This window comes from Malaclemys terrapin, chromosome 4, assembly GCF_027887155.1.
Source record: "Malaclemys terrapin pileata isolate rMalTer1 chromosome 4, rMalTer1.hap1, whole genome shotgun sequence".
Taxonomy (NCBI): domain Eukaryota; kingdom Metazoa; phylum Chordata; order Testudines; family Emydidae; genus Malaclemys; species Malaclemys terrapin.
Genome location: NC_071508.1, coordinates 8,633,847 through 8,653,023, shown reverse-complemented (window position 1 = coordinate 8,653,023; position 19,177 = coordinate 8,633,847). Strand labels below are relative to the sequence as shown.

The following is a 19,177-nucleotide window of genomic DNA, read 5'->3' as shown; positions in this document are numbered from 1 at the left end:
GTAATATATTCCCTGTTTGAATGCACAGAGTTAGATCAAAAGGGGTTGTTAAAGAAACCAAACAGGAAATGTAAAAAGTGTCCTAGTAAACACCTGAATACAAGAGTCAACTTTTTAGCTATGATCACGCCTGAGATACAATCCTGGTGACACAGCTATTTTGCCACAGTTGAGTATCTGGAGCTCAAAGACCATGTTCTGTTAAAAGAGCGACAGAAGTGGGGGCATGCAGCAAACAGGCTGTAACTTGGTGCCCAAGAGAAGGTGGAAGGATCTGTGACAGAAAAACTAAATTATGTCCACTTAGGTGTTAAGGGAAATGCCAAGTTAAGGTAAGAGTACGTGCATATGTCTCTTGTTTTAAATTGGTTTCTCTAGTGCAAAATTCATCCTTTGTTTTGAAAAAAACATCTCTGTGTCACTGAACATTATCTATAGGCTCCTGAAGGAAAACTCTCCCAAGTATCAAGACCATTGGGCCTCCTAAGTATCACAGCTGGCAACCATTGGGTGTAACTTGATATGGTTGGTTCACAGGGTCCCACTCCAAAAACTAGAACCATGGACCTGCCACTTCAAAGGGTGTACTCAGGGGACTGGAAAAGGATCTCAAGAAGGGGCAGTTTACCCAGGGACTGTGACAACACTGATGGCACAAAGTTCTACAAAAGAAACAACCACACAACTATCCCCCCCTAACTCTTTCAGCAAGGAGAGAGAGGTCAGTGCGCTGGCAAACCTGTTTTTATTACTATTAAATCATGAAGCCAACAGTTTTAGATGGAGTGTGATTAACTGGCTCTCCTTTCCTTGTAAGTGATCTGGAGAAACTAAACCATGTCTTGAAAATTCTTTTGACCATAAAGTTCTCTTTTGTCAAGGTTGGAGGTGCAAACATATTAAGATCCCAACATTTTTCCTATACTCTAAATTCTGGAAGGGGCAGGTTTCCTTACCAGCCGCTTGCTGTATAGCAATGCAGTGCTACTACCACTTGCAATGGCCCAGTTGGTGAAGTTCATCACATGCTTCACCTGCCGCGAAAGCCCTGTGATGTCATTCTGCTGTTGTATTAGCTTCATCTGTCTTTCCTTTGTCACATTCTACAAAGAAACAGAAGCTCAATCAGGTTATTAGATTTAAAAAACATCTATACTAATATCAAAATTCTAATGCACACAATTAAAAACAATATACATTGTAGGAGGCGCTAGCAGTGACATCGTTAAGTTACTTAACACTTTCCTTTACGAAAGATTCTTGAAGTACTAACACTGCCAATTCTTTGCAGCAGGTGTTCAAAATTCAGAGAGAAAAAGCCCTGAGGTTGGAGAAGAACGTTTTAGGTCCCACAAAATTCTATTTGGATTTAGCAGAGTTATGAACTTTGTCATTTCCAAACTGTCATTTCCTCTTTGTTCCCTGGGTTGTCAGTAACATTTTGGTAGCATGCTGCCACCAAAGCACTTGTTATACTGGGAACCCAGGGAGCAGTCAGCCAATCTACAGCCAGAGCAGCTGTACAGTAGTGATTGGGGGTGAAGTGGGAAAGAGAACAGGACAGGACTCCCCCCAGTTCCAACAACCCTCACCCCCAGATGCAACAAATGGCCCCAGGGGCCTATTTCAGCACCACAGGGCAGAGGCGCCCCCATAACGACAGCACACAGTCCCAGCATCAGGGTCACTACTAATATTAACAAAGGAGAAGGAATACAAGCCAGACTAGAGAAAGAACAGGTAAAAGAGTATTTAGATAAGTTAGATGTATTCATGTGAGCAGGGCCTGATTAAATTCACCACAGGGTACCGTTGTGATAACTGGGCCTAAAAATTTACCCTAATTGTGAGCTCAACTGTAAAAACTAGGACAACGTTTATAAAATGTCACAATAACCTATAATAATAAATGTTGATGGGAAAATGTGCAAAAGACTAAATTAGTTCAAACAAAAAGGCCTACTGATCTAATACAAGGTCTGTGTTAAGATCATGCCTGGTAAACAACGGAAGTGTGGGACAGGAAATTAATTGACCAAAATTGGTGTGTCGGAAATTAGGCCTAACTGGTGAACAAAATAATGAGGGGTGCGTTATTCCACCCACTACTCCCTTCTGGGGTTCTTAAAAAAAGTGAGACTGTGGGGAAATGCAGATAGACACAGGCTACTGCAACACTGACTCACTGAAAGGGGAAGGAGTGAGCTTCACCACCATGGCTGCCACCCCTGCTGCCTTTTGGGACCCTAGAATCCAGTGCAACATTGTTCTGCCTTCATCATTCTGATCAGAGTGGGCGCCAGATGACACTGTCACCTCCACTGGCTCTGACCACCACCTAGTATGTGAGACTGCCTCCTCCTCATTTCTAATGTGTCCTTTTCCTTCCCGACCTTACTTCTTCTCCATCTTATCTCTCCTTTTTCCTTCTGTCTATTAAGAGTGGCTCAGCCAGCCAAGGCTGTACATTTTGCTACACTGCTGTTGAGCCTGTGACCAGAAAGGGGCAGCTAAAAGCAATGCCCTAAACAGCCTGATACTGGTACAAGTTTGCCAGGTCTCGGAGTAGCTGATAAGACAGCATACTCAGCCTGTGTTTCTCCAGCAGTGAGAATGCAAGTGAATCAACACCAGGGACAGAAGCTGCATTTTTTAATCTTTGCTGTTCTTTTATTTCCCCTTTTTTCCTTCCAAAAGGGCTAAAGGGAAAGGGAACAAGGGGTGGTGTTAACATGAAAGCCTTATTTGAGATTTTACATTTCAAATGCTATAACTGTTTTTCCTTTCTGTATCTTTAATAAAAGGTTAAAAATTATTATGTGTTAATTAATGTGTTTGCCACAGTGCTAAGCAGGCTGAGATCTCTGTATATCAAATCCCAAACTTTGTTTAAAACTGCTTAATGCTGGACAGTTTCAGGGGTCATGTTAAAATCTTTGAGTTTTTGGACCTATCTATTCCATTTAAATTAATACAAACACTACTTAAGGAGCTGTCTGAAGCAGTCTCACAATCATTAGGGTGAAGTTCTAGAGAACTGGAGAAGGGAATTATAGGGAACAAGAGGACCCAGGGAATTACAGACCAGTCAAGCCTAATACCTGGAAAGATACTGGGACAAATTGTTGAACAATCAATTTTAAGGACCTAGAGAATAACAAGGTGATAAATAGCCAACATGGATTTTGTCAAGAACAAATCATGTCAAACCAACCTAATTTCCTTCTTTGACCGGTTTACTGGCCTAGTGGATGGGAAGAAGCAGTCCATGTTATATACCTTGACTTTAGTAAGGCTTTTGAGACAGTCCAAAGAGACATTTTCATAAGCAAATTAGGGAAATGTGGTCTAGATGAAATTACTTTAAGGGTGGGGGTGAAAAACACATTGAAAAACTGTACTCAGAGTAATTATCAATGGTTTGCTGTCAAACTGGGAGGACATATCTAGTGGGTCTTCTTTGGGTCTGGTCCTATTCAGTGTTGGCATTAATGACTTGGATAATGGGGTGGAGAATATGCTTCTAAAGTTTGCAGATGACACCAAGCTACAAGAGGTTGCTAACACTTTGGAGGACAGAATTAGAATTCAAAATGCCTTGATGAACTGGAGAATTGGTCAGAGAGCAACTAGATGAAATTCAACAGACAAGTGCTAAGTACTTCACTAGGAAGGAAAAATCAAATGCACAAATATAAAATGGGGAATAACTAATAGGCAAAAGTATTGCTCAAGAGTATAGTGGATCATAAATTGAATGAGTCAATGTGATGCAGTTGCAAAAAAGGCTAATATTTTGGGGTTTGACAACAGGAGTGTCATATGTAAGACATGGGAGGCAATTGTCCCATTCTGCTCAGTACTGCTGAGGCTGCAGCTGGAGTACTGTGTCCAGTTTTAGGCACTGCATCTTAAGAAAGATGTGGACAAATCTGAGAGAGTCCAGAGAAGAGAAACAAAAATGATAAAAAGTTTAGATGCGTGTGTTTAGGCTTGAGAAAAGAATGAGGGAGGGGGGATATAGGAGCACCTGATAACAGGGTGGATTACTACAAAGGACTGTGGTCAACTGTTTCACATGTCTACAGAAGGTAGGACAAGAAGCAATTGGCTTAATTTGCAGCAAAGGAGATTTGGATTAGACATTAGGAAAAACTTGAGGTCCCTTCCACTTCCATATTTCTATGATTCTATAAAGACATCACATGCTTTAAGAGTTTAATTAAACTATGTAATTTAAGATTGGTGCTTTACACATTTATGTAAAAATATGCAACACCTATACTACCAGATTTCTGAATCCATTATTTGGAATGTGTCTGCTCTTTTAGTTATTAGGAATTACAGTGTCAATTCTGAAGGATGACTTTCACAACTCCAAGGGTACATAATCTGATATTAAGACCTCTACTGCAGTACAAAGTAGCTGTACACGCTCCTTACACAATGTAGCCTTGCAGAATCCTACTTTTAGTCTCTCTCCCTTCCCTGTGCATCCCTCTGCCCCCAAGACAGTTCCCTGAGTGAAAAATATTCATTTGCCAACAGAGCTGTAGGAGTAGACGAGTAGGTCCTGGCTTGGGCTGGTAAATTTTAATTACAATTTATTGAGACATTCATTGGTGTCTTTCAAACAGCCTTTTGTCAGCACGCACAATTTAAAAGTATGTAACAACAAGCCACAACTATGAGACAGCTTAACAGGGAGCAGTGCACTCTGTCATATATAGGAGTTCTGAAGCTGAAGTGAGGAGCTTTCCTAGTGGAGACAAGTAGATTTATGAACACAGAGGAATCACATTTCAGCCACTGCCTTACGGAGTGAGAATAATTTCAGTCCCAACCACAGACTGTACAGTCAGAGGTATATCGATAAGCTCAAGTTAGGTTAAGTAGGGAAGGATAGCCTCAAGCAAGGAGGATGACTTTAGAAGTCTTCTAAGCTACCTCCCCTTTGCCACTGCCATCTCAGAAGAGCAGAAGGAGAGGGGAGAATCCAGTTCTGACTGTATTAACTCTCACAAACTGCAGAGCAAATAGACAATTGGCAAATATTTGCCCTTTATACAGCACCGATTGTTAAGTGTTTCAGACAAAAAACCAAGGCAGATCCCTGCCTCTAAGAGCTGACATTCTAAAGAGAGTGACTCCTAGATAAGGCATTGGGAGAGGAAGTGAAAAAAGCAAGCAAATAAGCAGTGATATTATGAGTCATGTTAATTCCATAGTCTGTACACATTATCCTCTTAAAGGACTAGAGTTTACAGACTTCAGGAGTAGTATGTTTTAGGTTAGGAACATGGCATTTTGGGTCAGAGAGGGCTTTTTCCAGACATTTATCTATGAAAAAGAGCAAGTTTAAAATGGGGCTATACAACACAGATGTACAAGTTAAGAAAGCCATAGCATTTTAGATCAATGAAAAGATCACAGGAGATTTAACTCCAAGCATATCACACTTGAGTGGCATACCACTGAAACACCTGTGTCTGCACAGAATAAACTCCTCACTCAAGTATGGAATGCAAGTTCTCAATAGGTGTTTAAAACAGCTAGTCTGTGAACTGATTTTTGTTTGTTCTTAACTGTACCTCAAGCTGCTGTAAGAGAGATTTTCCCTTTTTATTGATTTCATTGATGAGGGTGAAAATAGCCACTTTGATTTCCTGTTCTACTCGTTTGTTAGTTTCATTTACTTCTTTTATCCTAAAAAAGAGAAATGTATTATCAGGCAATCACTTTATACTATGCCTCAAAATACTACACAGTAATTTTTCTCACATAAAAAGTAAAGAAGCAATTTCTGTATTTTTAAAGTTATCTGATAAACGCAGAATTGTATGGCTTATTTACTTTCTACCTAACAGATAAAATGTTGCTAACCCAGTGCTACAGATAAACCATCTAGAATTTAATTCTTGGGAAATAAAGGAGAAAGTTTACACAAAGTCTGACCCTGATTTGATAACTTAATGATTTGACTTTTCGGTCCACCTTTTTATGTTTAACCGCTCTTTCATGTTTTGCTTGAATTAGTGTGAAGTATTAATTCTCTACTTCTAGTGTCTTATTTTAATATCTCCAGCTCGTCTTTTCTAATCTGAAAGATGTATATATTAAACTGTATGGCCAGTATGTCTCTCACCCCCATAGAGTTCTCACTGACAAAGACCAGAGCAGTAGAGGTTATTTTACTCTATAATAAATCATGCCACACCTTTGATAGTACCAGCAGTTCCATAAAAGGTCATCTACTTTTATATAGTTGCAATAGTGTGTCGTGGACAAGCATAATAAAGTATAAAGCATTCCAACTATAAATCCAGTATAATTGACATAGGGACCAACTAGAATTTAAACCACCGAATTAGGAGCCTACAAAAGTATGAACAATAGGCTTTAGTAAATGCACAATGCAATATCAACGCTTGAATATTATTTGTAGGTACTTACCTATTCTGCACTTGATTAGCTGCAAAATTAACATAATTCTTCTTTTCAAGAAGTTTGGCCAACAGATTCTCAATTGCACCCTTCTGATTCTGAAAAGCTTCTTCCAAAAACTGATACCTTTCCAAGCCACAAAACAGGATACCAATTACTGTGGAGCAGTGCACGGAAACTAAAACTTCTCAGTATGGATTTAAACCTATATTTGCTAGTAAAAGCGTGACAAATTATGGCAGAATTACTGGTAAGTAGTGATTTAAGCCAAAACCTGCTCAATTTACAATATTTCTGATAATGGCACAATAAAGCTCCCAAGGAAAGAGAATCCTTAGAAGTCATTTGCGTGCCATTTTAAATTTTCTATACATTGGGAGAAGATGAGAAGCATTACTGTTCACAAGATAATAAGCTACAGGATATTATTGTAAAGGGGACACAGCAGAATAAAGCTCACAAACCATTTTATCGTTTGTCAATATTTGAAAAAACTCCTTTAAAAGTCTATTATGTGGGAAATAAATTTAAGTTATTTTCTTTTATTAAGAAAACATACGTATGGACAAGATGCACAGTGCATAAAGACCAGTCAAAAATTAAAGACATACTGACTGCTAGAATAGACTTCCACTAAGACAGATAATTTCACCTTTTACACTATGTCGTTCATATTCAGTAACAGTAATGTAAATTTAAAGCAGTTACATTCTTTCTAACAGCTTAATTGTTTGGTTCTTCTGGATCTTTTTACTTCACAACTCCCCACACACCAAATCTCTCTGACTGAACAGACACCACTTCTAAAGCACCTTCACTTAGTATTACCAGAAAAGAGTACAAGTAGCTATAGTATTAGACAGGGGAAGAAACTAGGGATGCTTCACTACTTAGTGCAGAGCACGGCAAGACAAGATAGACAACATAAAAAGCAGAACATTTAATTTAAGGCTGGCAAGAATTTAAGAAATACTTTCAAGATTTTGTGATCTTTTCCAATCAGGTGTCCAAGCTAGTAAGGTATCTTCCTCCCAACCCTCCATGACTCTGCTTAATGAATCCCATTACTAAGGCCATGTCTACACTACAAACATTGGTTGATGCAAGCCACGTCAGCGTACACCTGCCAAATGTGTAGATGGCTTGGGTGCGTGCATACTTAGCTGTTTGCATTGGTGCTGCATGTACTCCTCAAGAGTGCTTGGGGTTGATGTAAAATACAATACACCATGAGGTATCCCAGTGTGCTACACACTGCTCTCCAATGCAATGCCTTTGGGGGACATTTTTGCAATGTTTTGGGGGATAGCAAGCACTTGCGCCCAGGCATCTCTGAGACCTAGGGGTCAAGTTCCCAGCATGCAACTTTCTCCACCCCATAAAGCCATCCATATAGCCCATAATTTTTGCTCCTTTTTAAAAAAAAAAATCCCATGAACCCACAAGGCCCTTTTCAGTGTCTGCAACCTCTGACAGAAGCCTGTGAACCACAGAGCTAGCCCCATGAATGCTGCAAATACAGGATGCAGGATTCTCCTGTCTTTCCAGACCTTAAGGAAGTGCTGCAAAATCCAGGACACAAAGATTTCTTCAAGGACAATTTGCTGAGGGACACAGCAAGAAAACAATTCAAGGCTGTTGATGGCTTTCAGGGAGCTGCTGCAGATGGTGGGAATATCTTGTCTTAGGGTTACCATATTTTGTGCCTCCAAATGGAGGACACTCCCCGGGGCCCCGCCCCGCCCCCTCCCAAAGTCTCCGCCCCCTCCCCTGCTTCCCGCGAACATTTGAGTCGCGGGAAGCCTGTAGCAGGTAAGGGGGAGCGTGGGGGGAGGAGGCGCGGCCCAGGCTGGCCCCCGGCGGCTACAGCCTGGGTCAGCTCGGGCCCTGGGGGGTCAGCTCGGGCCCTGGGGTGCCGGCCCCGGCCGACCACCCCCAGCAGCCCGGAGCACCCCCCGGCTCCCGGCCCGGCCACCGGCTCCCGGCCCCCGGGCCTGGACCGGCACCGTGCCCCCGGCTCGGCACCGCACCCCGCCCGGCACTGCGACCCTGGCCCGGCCTGGCCCCCGGCCCGGCTCCATGCCCCCGGCCCCGCACTGGCCCCGCACCGCCGACCCCAGACAAAGAGGCCCCGGCCGAGCCCTCCCGATTTTCCCGGACATACCCGGCTTTTGGGGATTTCCCCCCGGACGGGGATTTGAGCCCCCAAAAGCCGGACATGTCCGGGAAAATCCGGACGTATGGTAACCCTATCTTGTCTGGACCTGAGAAACAAGCCCAGACTGGTGGGACTGCATTGTAATGCAGATTTGGGATGACAAGCAGTGGCTGCATAACATTCAGATGCAAAAGGTGACATTCCTGGATTTACGTGTCAGACTTGCCCCAGCCCTGGGACACCAGAATAACTGCACTGACAGTGGAGAAGTGAGTGGTAAATTGCATGTTGGAAACTTGCAGCGCTGGATTGCTACTGGTCAGTAGGAAGTCATTCTGGAGTTGAAAACCCACAGTGGGGGACATTTTCATACAACTGTGTAGGGCCATTAATCGTCTCCTGTTATGCAGGACTGTGACTCTTGGCAATGTGCAAGACACAGTGGATGGATTTGCAGCAAGGGGGGTCCCGAACTGGGGTGATAGCTGGAATATCTCTATTTTGGCACCAGCCCACAGTGCCACAGGGTACATCAACAGAAAGGACTACTGTTCCATAGTCCATGGATCATCATGGACGCTTCAATAATTTCACTGTGGGCTGGTCAGGGAAGTTGCACAATGCTTGCATCCATAAGAACACAGGACTGTTCAGAAAGCTGTAAGCAGGGACGTTCTTTCCCAGCGAACAGACTATCATTGGCAATACTGAAATGGAACCCAGGCTACCCCTTGCTCCCTTAGCTTATGAAGTTATACACCAGCCACTCAGACAGCACCAAGGAAAGATTAAACTACTGGCTCAGCAGGTGCAGAATGGTAGACTGAAGGGACACTGGCTGATTTGCTCACTAGATTGGGTCTTGGTGAGAAAAATATCCAATGGTTATAGCTGCTTGTTGTGTCCTGTGTAATAGCTATGAGGCAAAGTGGTAAATACTTTGGGTGCTGCTAAGAACTGTATAGTACTTATTGTACATTGATAAATAGGACTGCATGTTTTCCTGAAGCTATGGATTATATGATGCTTGGTGTGTTTTGACAATTGATATGCATTCTGCAATATTTGTTTGGAATAAAGATAATTTGATTCTTCAAAAATAGAACTTTTATTCAGTAGAAAAAGCAATACAGAAAATCAATATGCAAAAAAACCCAAAACAAGAAGCAGTGTTATACAAGTTTTTAACAACAGGGTGAAAATTTAAAATTATAAAAGTAGTAAACATTTATGTCCATTTGAGTAAACAAATGTAACCCATTGTGGCTATACGCACACCAACCGGGGTCCTCACAGGTCAGTGTATGTGGAGCTGTGGTTTTCCGTGCTGTCCCCCGGCGTGGAGTGATAAGGGTAATGATGGGCCCTGTGATGCCACGTGTTATGTAGGAAGCAGTGACAATGGAGTTCTCCACGGACTGCAAAGGGTGGACAGCTAGGTATTTTTGGACATGTAGGTCAAGCAGGATCTGCAGTATTTGGGTTTGCTGCCTGAGAAGACCCGCTGGGTATGTCTACACTGCAAACAAACACCTGTGGCTGGCCCATGCCCGAGCCTGAATGTCTGCACAGCAATTAACCAGCCCCATAGCCTGAGTCAGCTGACAGAGTCCAGCCAGAGGTGTTTACTTGTGGTGTAAACATACCCATTATGTCCTGGTGCATTTCCTAGGCCTTTTTCCCTGTCCTCTCGGTCTTGCTTCATGCTCTTGGTCATATTGCTCCAAGTTCTTTGTTCATGGCCCAATGCAGTACTGGCCTGCAGGTTCTCCCAGAGTGCATCACTCCTAGTCTTTTTTCTCCACCTCACTGAGGTGAGGTGTTCCCCTCAAGGCCGCAACGGCAGCAACTACTGATAAAAACAGACAGATGTGTCATTGGATTTACAGTCACAAGGGAAAGGGAGAGAAGTTTCCAAACTCCCATCCCTCGTTCTCATAAACATTTTTAATAAGACGTTTATTGACACTTTGGCTTTGGAGTGTCCCGACAATGCTTTGCTTTCCAGCCCCGGCCATTGTGAGTATGGCCCACTAGAGACAAGGGGGTGAGGGGGTGGAAGGATTTCCTGTTGCTTGAAGCTATAAAATTTCAATCCCTATTCCATGGGTACAAGTACAGGGCAACAGCACTGAATATTGGCACTATTTTCCACAGGTGGTGGTGATTTTAGCGAATATCTCACAGCTGAGGGTCACAAAGGCACAGAGAACATAGTTGCTACTGGTGTCCCGAAGCCGTCTGGGCTCACATGCTGCTAGCCTGTTTACTGCAATGGTGCCAATCAAACTCATCACAGGTAGCGTGGGAAAGCATACTGCCATGGAGGAAGAAACAAGGGAGTCATCACTAGAAACCTTCAGGAGAGGATTGCAGACCATTTCGATGAAAGTTCCACTGAGATCTCTTAGGAGGATACAAAGGACATCCCTATGTACCTAAACAAAGTCTTCTACATATCCCAGCTAACCAAATAGAGAGAATAATAATCACATGCCAAATCTACCTCTTCTCATACAAGCAAAACAATGAAAAGTTGATACCTTTGTCTTGTTAACTTGGGGGTGGGCCAAAAGCGATCTATAATGAACATTTTAAGGAAAAAGGCATGCACACACTTTTCCAAGTCCCCTTCTTTTTCATCAGACTAATCTGCACTTGACTGGCTAGACTGTGATACAGTCTCAAACTAGTCCAGGGCTCATGACATGGCTGGAGTCCCACACTGTCTTTTCCTTCTACTCCTCGCTGTTCATGGCAGGGGTCTCTGTGTCAGGCTCCTCCAAGGTATCCACATTGACTGGCGGGGTGAGGTCTCTGCCAAGTAGTTGGTTGTAGAAGTGGCAGGTCTGAGGCACAGCATCAGATCTATTGTTGTGCTCCCTTCACTTTCACATGGCATTGCTGCAGATCCCTGTCGTACCTCTTTGCCTGCATCCCCAGTGCAGTCTGTTTGTAGATGTCCACGTTTCTATGGTTGGTCCACAGCTGTTCTTGCACAGCATCTTCGCCCCACAGGACCAAGAGAGCCATTACTTCCTAGCTACTCCAGGCAGGACAGCTTTTAGTACCTGTCTGTCTGGCATAGTCAGCTGCACACAATGGCAAACCGCTAGGTATGCTCATCAAGGGGGGCAATTAGGAAAAGGTATTTCAACACCACCCAGGGGAGCTTAAAGGGCATGCCTTCCAGCCTCTGTGATCCCTGGGCAGTGGAGTTTCACCTTGTGACCACTGCAGTCATTGTTGTAGGGAACGGAGCACTGTGGGACAGCTGCTGGAGTCTGTTAGGGCCAACACAGGCCACGCAGTGTCTACACTCACAGGCCATAGCTCTATGCCATTCAGGGAGGTGGTTTTATTGCATCATTTTAACAGGGAACTTATGTCAGCCAGAGACAAATTTGAGCATCAATACAGGCACAAATAGGTCAATGCAAGGCTACTTACCTCAACCTAACTTCATAGTATAAAACAGGCCAGAGGGTCACTCGCTACTTCTATTGTGGCTTAGTTGTATATAAATCCCAAGCTTTTGAAGTGCAGCTTAGCAACAGTGTTTGGAAACTTAACCAAGAGAACCCCACAATATGCTTCTCCCCTCCCTCACTAGAGGCAATTACAGCACTCTTCAAGAGGTCAGGGAGTTCTAGTGATGGAACAAAAGTAATTTATACTCTGCTCAAAGACTACCATTGAAGGGGTAAATGAGCCTCATTTGAAATCTAGAAGGGCAACTGATCTGTCTAACCAATTCAGAGAAATGTCTGCATCTAGTGTTTAAAGTATGCACAAGCCGCATTACTTCCTTCAACTCCACGTTTGTGCAGTAAACCACAGTAAGAAGTGTGCTACTTAGACCAGTATATTTAGTTCTTGTATTGGCAAAATACTATCCACTTTGAACTAACAATGGACAGGTTTGAATTAAAAGAGCCTCCTCCTTCAAAACTAGCATAACAATGTTACTTTCCATATACAAGGAAAAGAACCTTACAAATCCTGAAATATATATTAAAGGCCCACAGATACCAAAAAAAATCACTCATAATCTGCATGGAATTTTCTGTCTGTTCTCATGCAGTGTCTCTGATAAAAAGATTAAGAGAATCACCTTTGGCAAAAAAGAAATTTTACTGAGTTTATTTACTGCTAAACTTTTGGCACAACACTGCTGTTAAATTATCTAGAACGACTGGATTTTACTCTAATTTCTAATATTTGGGTTGGAAGGAACCTAAACCAACTAGTTCATGTCAGTCTATTGCCACAAGATAATCTCGGCTTTCTACAGCATCCCCAAAAGCTCCTTCCCTCAAAGTTGGCTGGAGTCTGAGCAGCGTGCCCTGGGGCTATTCAGATAGTGATTCAGCAGCCTCTTGTGTTTCAGAGGATTAGGATTTCAGGTGAGGAATAAGCAGGAGATTAAAAACAGTGTGTGTGTTCACCTGACAAGATTTTGCTTACACATTTCACAGAGCTCCATAAACAAAATCCCAGTTTTATTTTGAAGTAGAGGCAGACATTTTGGCCATCTGTAATTTACAGCTGCACCCAGAAAGAGATATTTTAAATAAAAGTTTCTATTTAGTGGCACCTGAAAGCAGGTTATTAGTGAAGTCTTATGGAAGAGAATACACTGTAGAACAAGATGTGTCTATTTATGGATTGTTAATCAGTTAGTGTTAAGTGTACAACAGGTGGAAATGTAAAACAGGCTACCAAGCAAAAGCTCGTCAACAAATCCTAGACGTCAATATTCTTGGTAATTGTATTCTGAGGCTATTTACAATCAAATAGCATGAAAAAAACCTGGGCCAAAATTGCTTACATTATGAAACTGTCAGTAACTGTTAGAAGTTAAAGAAGTTAAGTTTTCTCTATTAAGCTGCTTTAATGTTCTATGAAGTCATTGACTATGCTGGAAAGGTACTAAAAACGGCTAGATCAGCTGTTTCAAACCATTGTCCAAATAAACTGAAAGAGCAGCTTTACAGAGAAGTGCTGTCTGGAGACAGATTGCAGTAAGCAGTTCTGCAATGGTCTGCTAAAGCTCCCAACGTGCAGAGTTTTATTTCTATAGTTGATTACTTGAAATATATATTTGCACATTAGAATCCTTACTACACCACTGCATAACTACTTACCAAAATTCCCAAACAGCATCATTCAAATCACTGCGCAACCATAAGACTTCAAAGACTTTATGCTCTTCAACAGCTCCTTCTCTCCAGTGGATCAGATAATTTCTTAAGACTAATACAAAATGAGAGGAAAACTTACATGTTACCAGCCTCACCATTTTTAATTGGAATTAGGTAAGTTTCAGACAAGCAACACACCAAGACAAGTGGATCAGACTTCAGCCCACTGTATTAGGCAAGGACATTCATCCATGATGCAAACCTTATATATAAGGTTTGTGATTTAGCCTAAAAGTTATACAGTATGCATCATACTAAAACATGACCTTTCCAGAAAATTACTACCTCACCCATCATTCACTACTATAGCCTCCATTCATTCAAAGCACCACTTTTTTAAATCCAGGTTTGTGCCAGTTTTATGTTTTATTATATTTCATTTGTGTACACCTTAAAGTGGCAGCTCCACTTGAGTGCCAGGCAAGTTTATACCTTAACCTCTACTGTCAATTCACCTCAAGCCCTGACCAGCAATTCTCTGAATCCAGTCCTAGATGTCCCACATAGCTCTACCAATGCACCACCCTTACAAGTCGCAGGACCCTTTGCTACACCAGACATAAGCAGGCAGCCAGCCATGTAGCATTGTGAGACTGTTATAAGTATCCATCACAGATGAGGATGAGACTAAAATATTAATTTATACTTATGACTTAACTCACCTGTAGAACTCAGGACCTTAAAGGAGGCCTAGTGAGTTCCCCTCACCAAGAGAGCATTTCAGTCTAATGAACAGTAAATACAGCAATATTTAATTACACAAATGCTTGATATTAATTTCACTTTCTCCTGCTCTGAGAAAATGCACCAAGGAGGTAAAACATGTTAATAACTGTACCTGTGTTCTTTGTGTTCCAATAACTGACAGTCTCTGCATGTCAGTCTGTCACATGTTTCACAGAAAAGTTTTAACTGTTCTTGTTTGTGGACAGGACAGAAAACAGGACGTTGACCGGATGCTCCCACGGCCTCTGTTTTTAAAAACAAACCATTTTTGCATTTTAAAATAAAGTTTGAAGAGCAAAATCTCTAACTGCCATGCTGGGTAAGACTTAAGAAGTCAGGCAAGGATAATTATAAACCTATTCTCAGGTAAGTCAGTGCATATTACTGTAAATATGTACTTATTAAAATATTTAGCGTCAGTAGTGCCAGGTGTGTTACTTTTAAGCAAAGAAAGGGTGAGGATTGCTTTCCCTTCCCTGCCTTAAAAAACCCCAAATCAAGCTATTTTGTTTGACTATAAAGCCACATGTCATTTCACCCTCATTATCTGAAGGTTCAAATACCCCTCAAACTTTTGTATTGTCAAGAACCCAGGGATCTTCTAAATTACCTCTTTAAAACCCTGACAAAATAGCAGTAAATCACATTTAATGGGAAAACTAATGTCAAAGTAACCACCACTACTACTACTACTAGGGAATTTCATTTTGGCCAACATCTAGTCATCTGAACTGCAGTTGGGCTGGATAATAGAAATTTACACACAAACAAATAAAGGATAAAAGGCAAAAAAATTATTTCTGAGATTCCAAATTGCCCAGTGACCCTTTGAAGACACTGTGGAGGAAAAGCAATCTTTGGAAGATGAAGCAGATCAGGATTAAAGAGAAGTAGTAAGTGGATGTTTCCTTGTATCCTCAAGTACTGTCTGAAGCTTGTTACGTGATGCAAGTTATTGTAAGAAAAGACAGCACACATGAATACAAAGTTGGGTCTTCCACTAAAGAAATTTTAAAGTATTCAAGATATATTTCACATGATCTAACAAACCATCACAAACATATAATAGATAATTTCTTCCAAGTACATGAAGAGTACATAATTCACCACAGCTGATAACATCACTAAGAATCACTATGTGGTTCGGTTTCTAGGGAACGATGACTGTATTAAAACAGTCCTAAATATGGAAGTGATATTTTCTAACGCTCTACATTCGCAGCAGTGTTGAAGGGTAAATCTGGCTGTATTGCCATCCTGACAAAGTTATGCTATTTGTAGGTGTTACATTAAGAATGTCATTTTTTAGGTAGCCATGCTGTTGTGGCTTTACCTGGACACACTGCCACCTAGTCAGATTCAGAAGCTTGAAAATTTACCCGTGTAAGATCTTATGAATTAGTAAATGATGTCAAATTTAAGACAGAAATCAAAAAGCCTCTTAAATTTTAATTTTGCTGCTAGAACGAGTTTTTGGACTAACCAAACCAATTTTCATGAATATTAAGCATTATAAGTCATTAATAATACAGTTTTGGCATAGACCAGGAGTTCCTGGAAAGCACTTAATGTGCAACTACACTAAAAGGGGACCAAAACTGCCATCATGAGGTTACTAGTTACATACTCTCAACTTATTTGATATCACTATTGTGAACAGAACTGACTGTCTTAATTTGACCAGCCTACATGACAGACTTAGATTTTGCAGCATCTAAGCTTCAATTTAAAAATCTTTTGTCCCTCGTTTGCAAAGAAAACCTTCCAAATGAAAATGCAGTAGTTTTACATACCCCAAAAACGGCTCTAAGAGGAGTCCCCATTTATTTCAGTAGGTTGTGAACTGCAAAGCCTAATGATGACAAATTAAGGACCACATTTCTCAATACTTTAGATATGCAATTAGACAGTTTGCTGGTACTACTGTACTAACTGAGTGCACAAATTTGGCGTGAAATTGCACATGTAATTGGTGAAAGATACTAAGCAGAAACAGTGATGGTCCTGAAAGTGTGCTGTCAATTGCATCCCCACTTAGTGATACTGATGCAATAGTAACTTGGCATCCTGTACAAGGGACATATTCTATGCTCAATCTTTATGTAAACCTCCTGTGGGAGCCCTGTTGCATATAAAGGGTGGTACAGTATGACAAACTTCATAGCCCTGGTCCACAGACCACAATTAAAGGTGTATTCCAGTCCTCTCCACCAGATGAGTTGACACCTGTTTTACACTCCTCCCACTCCCTTTTTAAACTACCAACCCTGAAAATACATCCTAGGATCTTGAAATGTAGTTTGGCTCTGTTACTAGCAATGATAGAACCAGAAAGGTTCTACAACTGTAATTTAGCCAAAACAGAATCCAGTTCACGCTCCCATATCTGTCCTAGCTCTTCAGTGTTAATAAATACATTTGTCACTAAGGTAATCCGGTATGATTCAGAATACACATCAGTTCTGTTGATTAAGGTGGTGCACCACTCACACTTTTAAAAAAAACCCAAACCCAAACAAAAATAGAAGCCTCACCCTGTTTTTCTGTTCTATACTCATGCATTTCCTTCACAGACCCTTTTAACAGTATTAAGTATTACCAGAACAAGCCATTTTAAATTTATTTAACATGTACAAGTTTCTTCCACTTTCAAGGCTCACTGACTGCATGTTGGCTTGCCCATATCTTTCTCTAAAACCTTCCAGGGAAGTCGCAGACTAAAGGTAAGTACGTACAACTCATCCTTCCTCTCTTGGTTTGTATGGGCACACACGCTCACCCACACCAGAAACCTCCAAGTAGTTTTTATTCCTAGACTACAGGTAGGATTGGGCAAAAGATCAGCAAACTTACCTGAGGAGACATCCTCTTTCTTTCTGATCATATGATCTTTAGTAAATTTTACTCGCTGATGTGCTTCTATGCATGTCTTGCACAGCCATTCCCCACATTCCACGCAAAAGCCCACAGCACTAGCATTATCTTCACAACTAGTGCACACCTAAAAGCAGGAACAAAACAAGTCAACATAGTTACTTATAAAGATTCAATTTTCCTGTGGGGTTTTAATATGCATGTAAGTGAAGTCCAGTAAAAGTGTTCATTTCTTTCGATGCTCAATCACATATACCTACAAGATGCACATACACCAAACAGTACCTAACTTGCAGTAAGAAAAGTAGAAAAACATACCTGTTCCGATTTCTCATCAGAGCTACTTGGTGCTTCCGAAGTGTCCTTCACAAAGTAGTTATCCACCAGGTCTATCTGTCTGCACTCCTGGCGGCATATTGGACACCTGATCACACCAACTGCAACACAGAAAAGAAACGTTTTACATTCCCTTGGTTTCAAGGAACAAAACGATGAAAGTCAAATTTATAACAATGTGCCAGAATCAAGTGGGTTTAAAAGACAAGTGACCAGAATGAACAAAGAAAACTGTCTTCTGAGTGCTTAATGTGATTGGCTAAGTGAAAACCAGACTCTAGGATTAATATCAACACCCTAACCAACCCACACTGGGCCAAACATGGTGAAGATTCGGCCAAACCTTTAGAATGAAGGACCAAACACCACTAAAGAGACTTTCCTCCCTTCGGGGGGCCAAGCCCAGCTGGTTTGAATTGTGATGCAATCATTCAGAGACTTCCCCAACAAGATCCAAGTATAGTACGTCATTTAGTTAAATGACTTGGTCTTGGCTACATGGGTTTTTCTTTCTAAGTAAGGTTAACTATTTTACTCATTGCATCCCTTCCCTACACCTCAGATCCAGTACACAAATTTAAATGTCAAAGGAGCCTTAAGACCAAGTGACTTCGTCCCCATACTCTCCAATTTGAATTCTTATCATATGGATACAATTATTCCACACTACATTAAGGATTTTAAATGCCTATAATGTACTCCAGCAGACCGTTCCTAGCTGCAATATTGCAGGCAACAGAACCTCAATCACATGCTTCCACTAAGATTTACCAGAGTACCATGGGGATATTCTAAAAATCTTTTGATTTTTAAACCCAAAACCAACATTTTCCTTAACAGCACAAAAGCCAGCCATTAACCTAGCTGTATTAGTCTTGCTACGTTCTATACCAGGCCTGCACAACATGCGGCCCAGGGGCTGCATGCGGCCCGCATGGGCTCACTGTGCGGCCCGCAGGGGGGTGAGTAGGTGGGCTCGCTGTGCGGCCCGCAGGGGGGTGAGTAGGTGGGCTCGCTGTGCGGCCCGCAGGGGGGTGAGTAGGCAAACGGTGGGTGAAGGGGGGGGCTGAGTAGGCGGGGAGTGAGTAGGTGAGCCAGGGGAGGGGGGCTGAGGAGGCAAGCGGTGAATCAGTGGCTGACCTGTCCTACTGATCTGGTCTGGCTCCCATCCCCTCTCCCAGGGCCAGCTTCAGGCACCAGCAAAACAAGCAGGTGCTTGGGGCGACATATTTCTAGGGGCAGCATTCTGGCGCCGGCCATCATAGGCGCCAACTCCGAGGCATGGGGAAAAAGTGCCCCTGCCGCCCCAGCTCGCCTCCGCTTGCTCCCCTGAGCGCGCCGCCGCCACTCCACTTCTCCCCCTTCCCTCCCAGGCTTGCCGCACGCGAAACAGCAGTTTCACGCAGCAAGGCTGGGAGGGAGGACAAGCCGAGCG

General features: G+C 42.1%; 1 protein-coding gene across 1 annotated transcript in view; it reads right to left on the bottom strand.

Annotated features, from left to right (window-relative positions):
- The window catches only part of TRIM33 (tripartite motif containing 33), a 70,942-nt gene that overhangs the window by 26,608 nt on the left and 25,157 nt on the right, over positions 1-19,177 (bottom strand). The window contains exons 2-7 of the mRNA XM_054025641.1: positions 17,725-17,843; positions 17,386-17,533; positions 14,645-14,777; positions 6,454-6,570; positions 5,592-5,706; positions 957-1,103 (exon numbers count right to left, since the gene is read on the bottom strand). Of these exons, the coding sequence (XP_053881616.1) occupies positions 957-1,103; positions 5,592-5,706; positions 6,454-6,570; positions 14,645-14,777; positions 17,386-17,533; positions 17,725-17,843 (779 nt within the window). The remainder of the gene's footprint in view (positions 1-956; positions 1,104-5,591; positions 5,707-6,453; positions 6,571-14,644; positions 14,778-17,385; positions 17,534-17,724; positions 17,844-19,177) is intronic.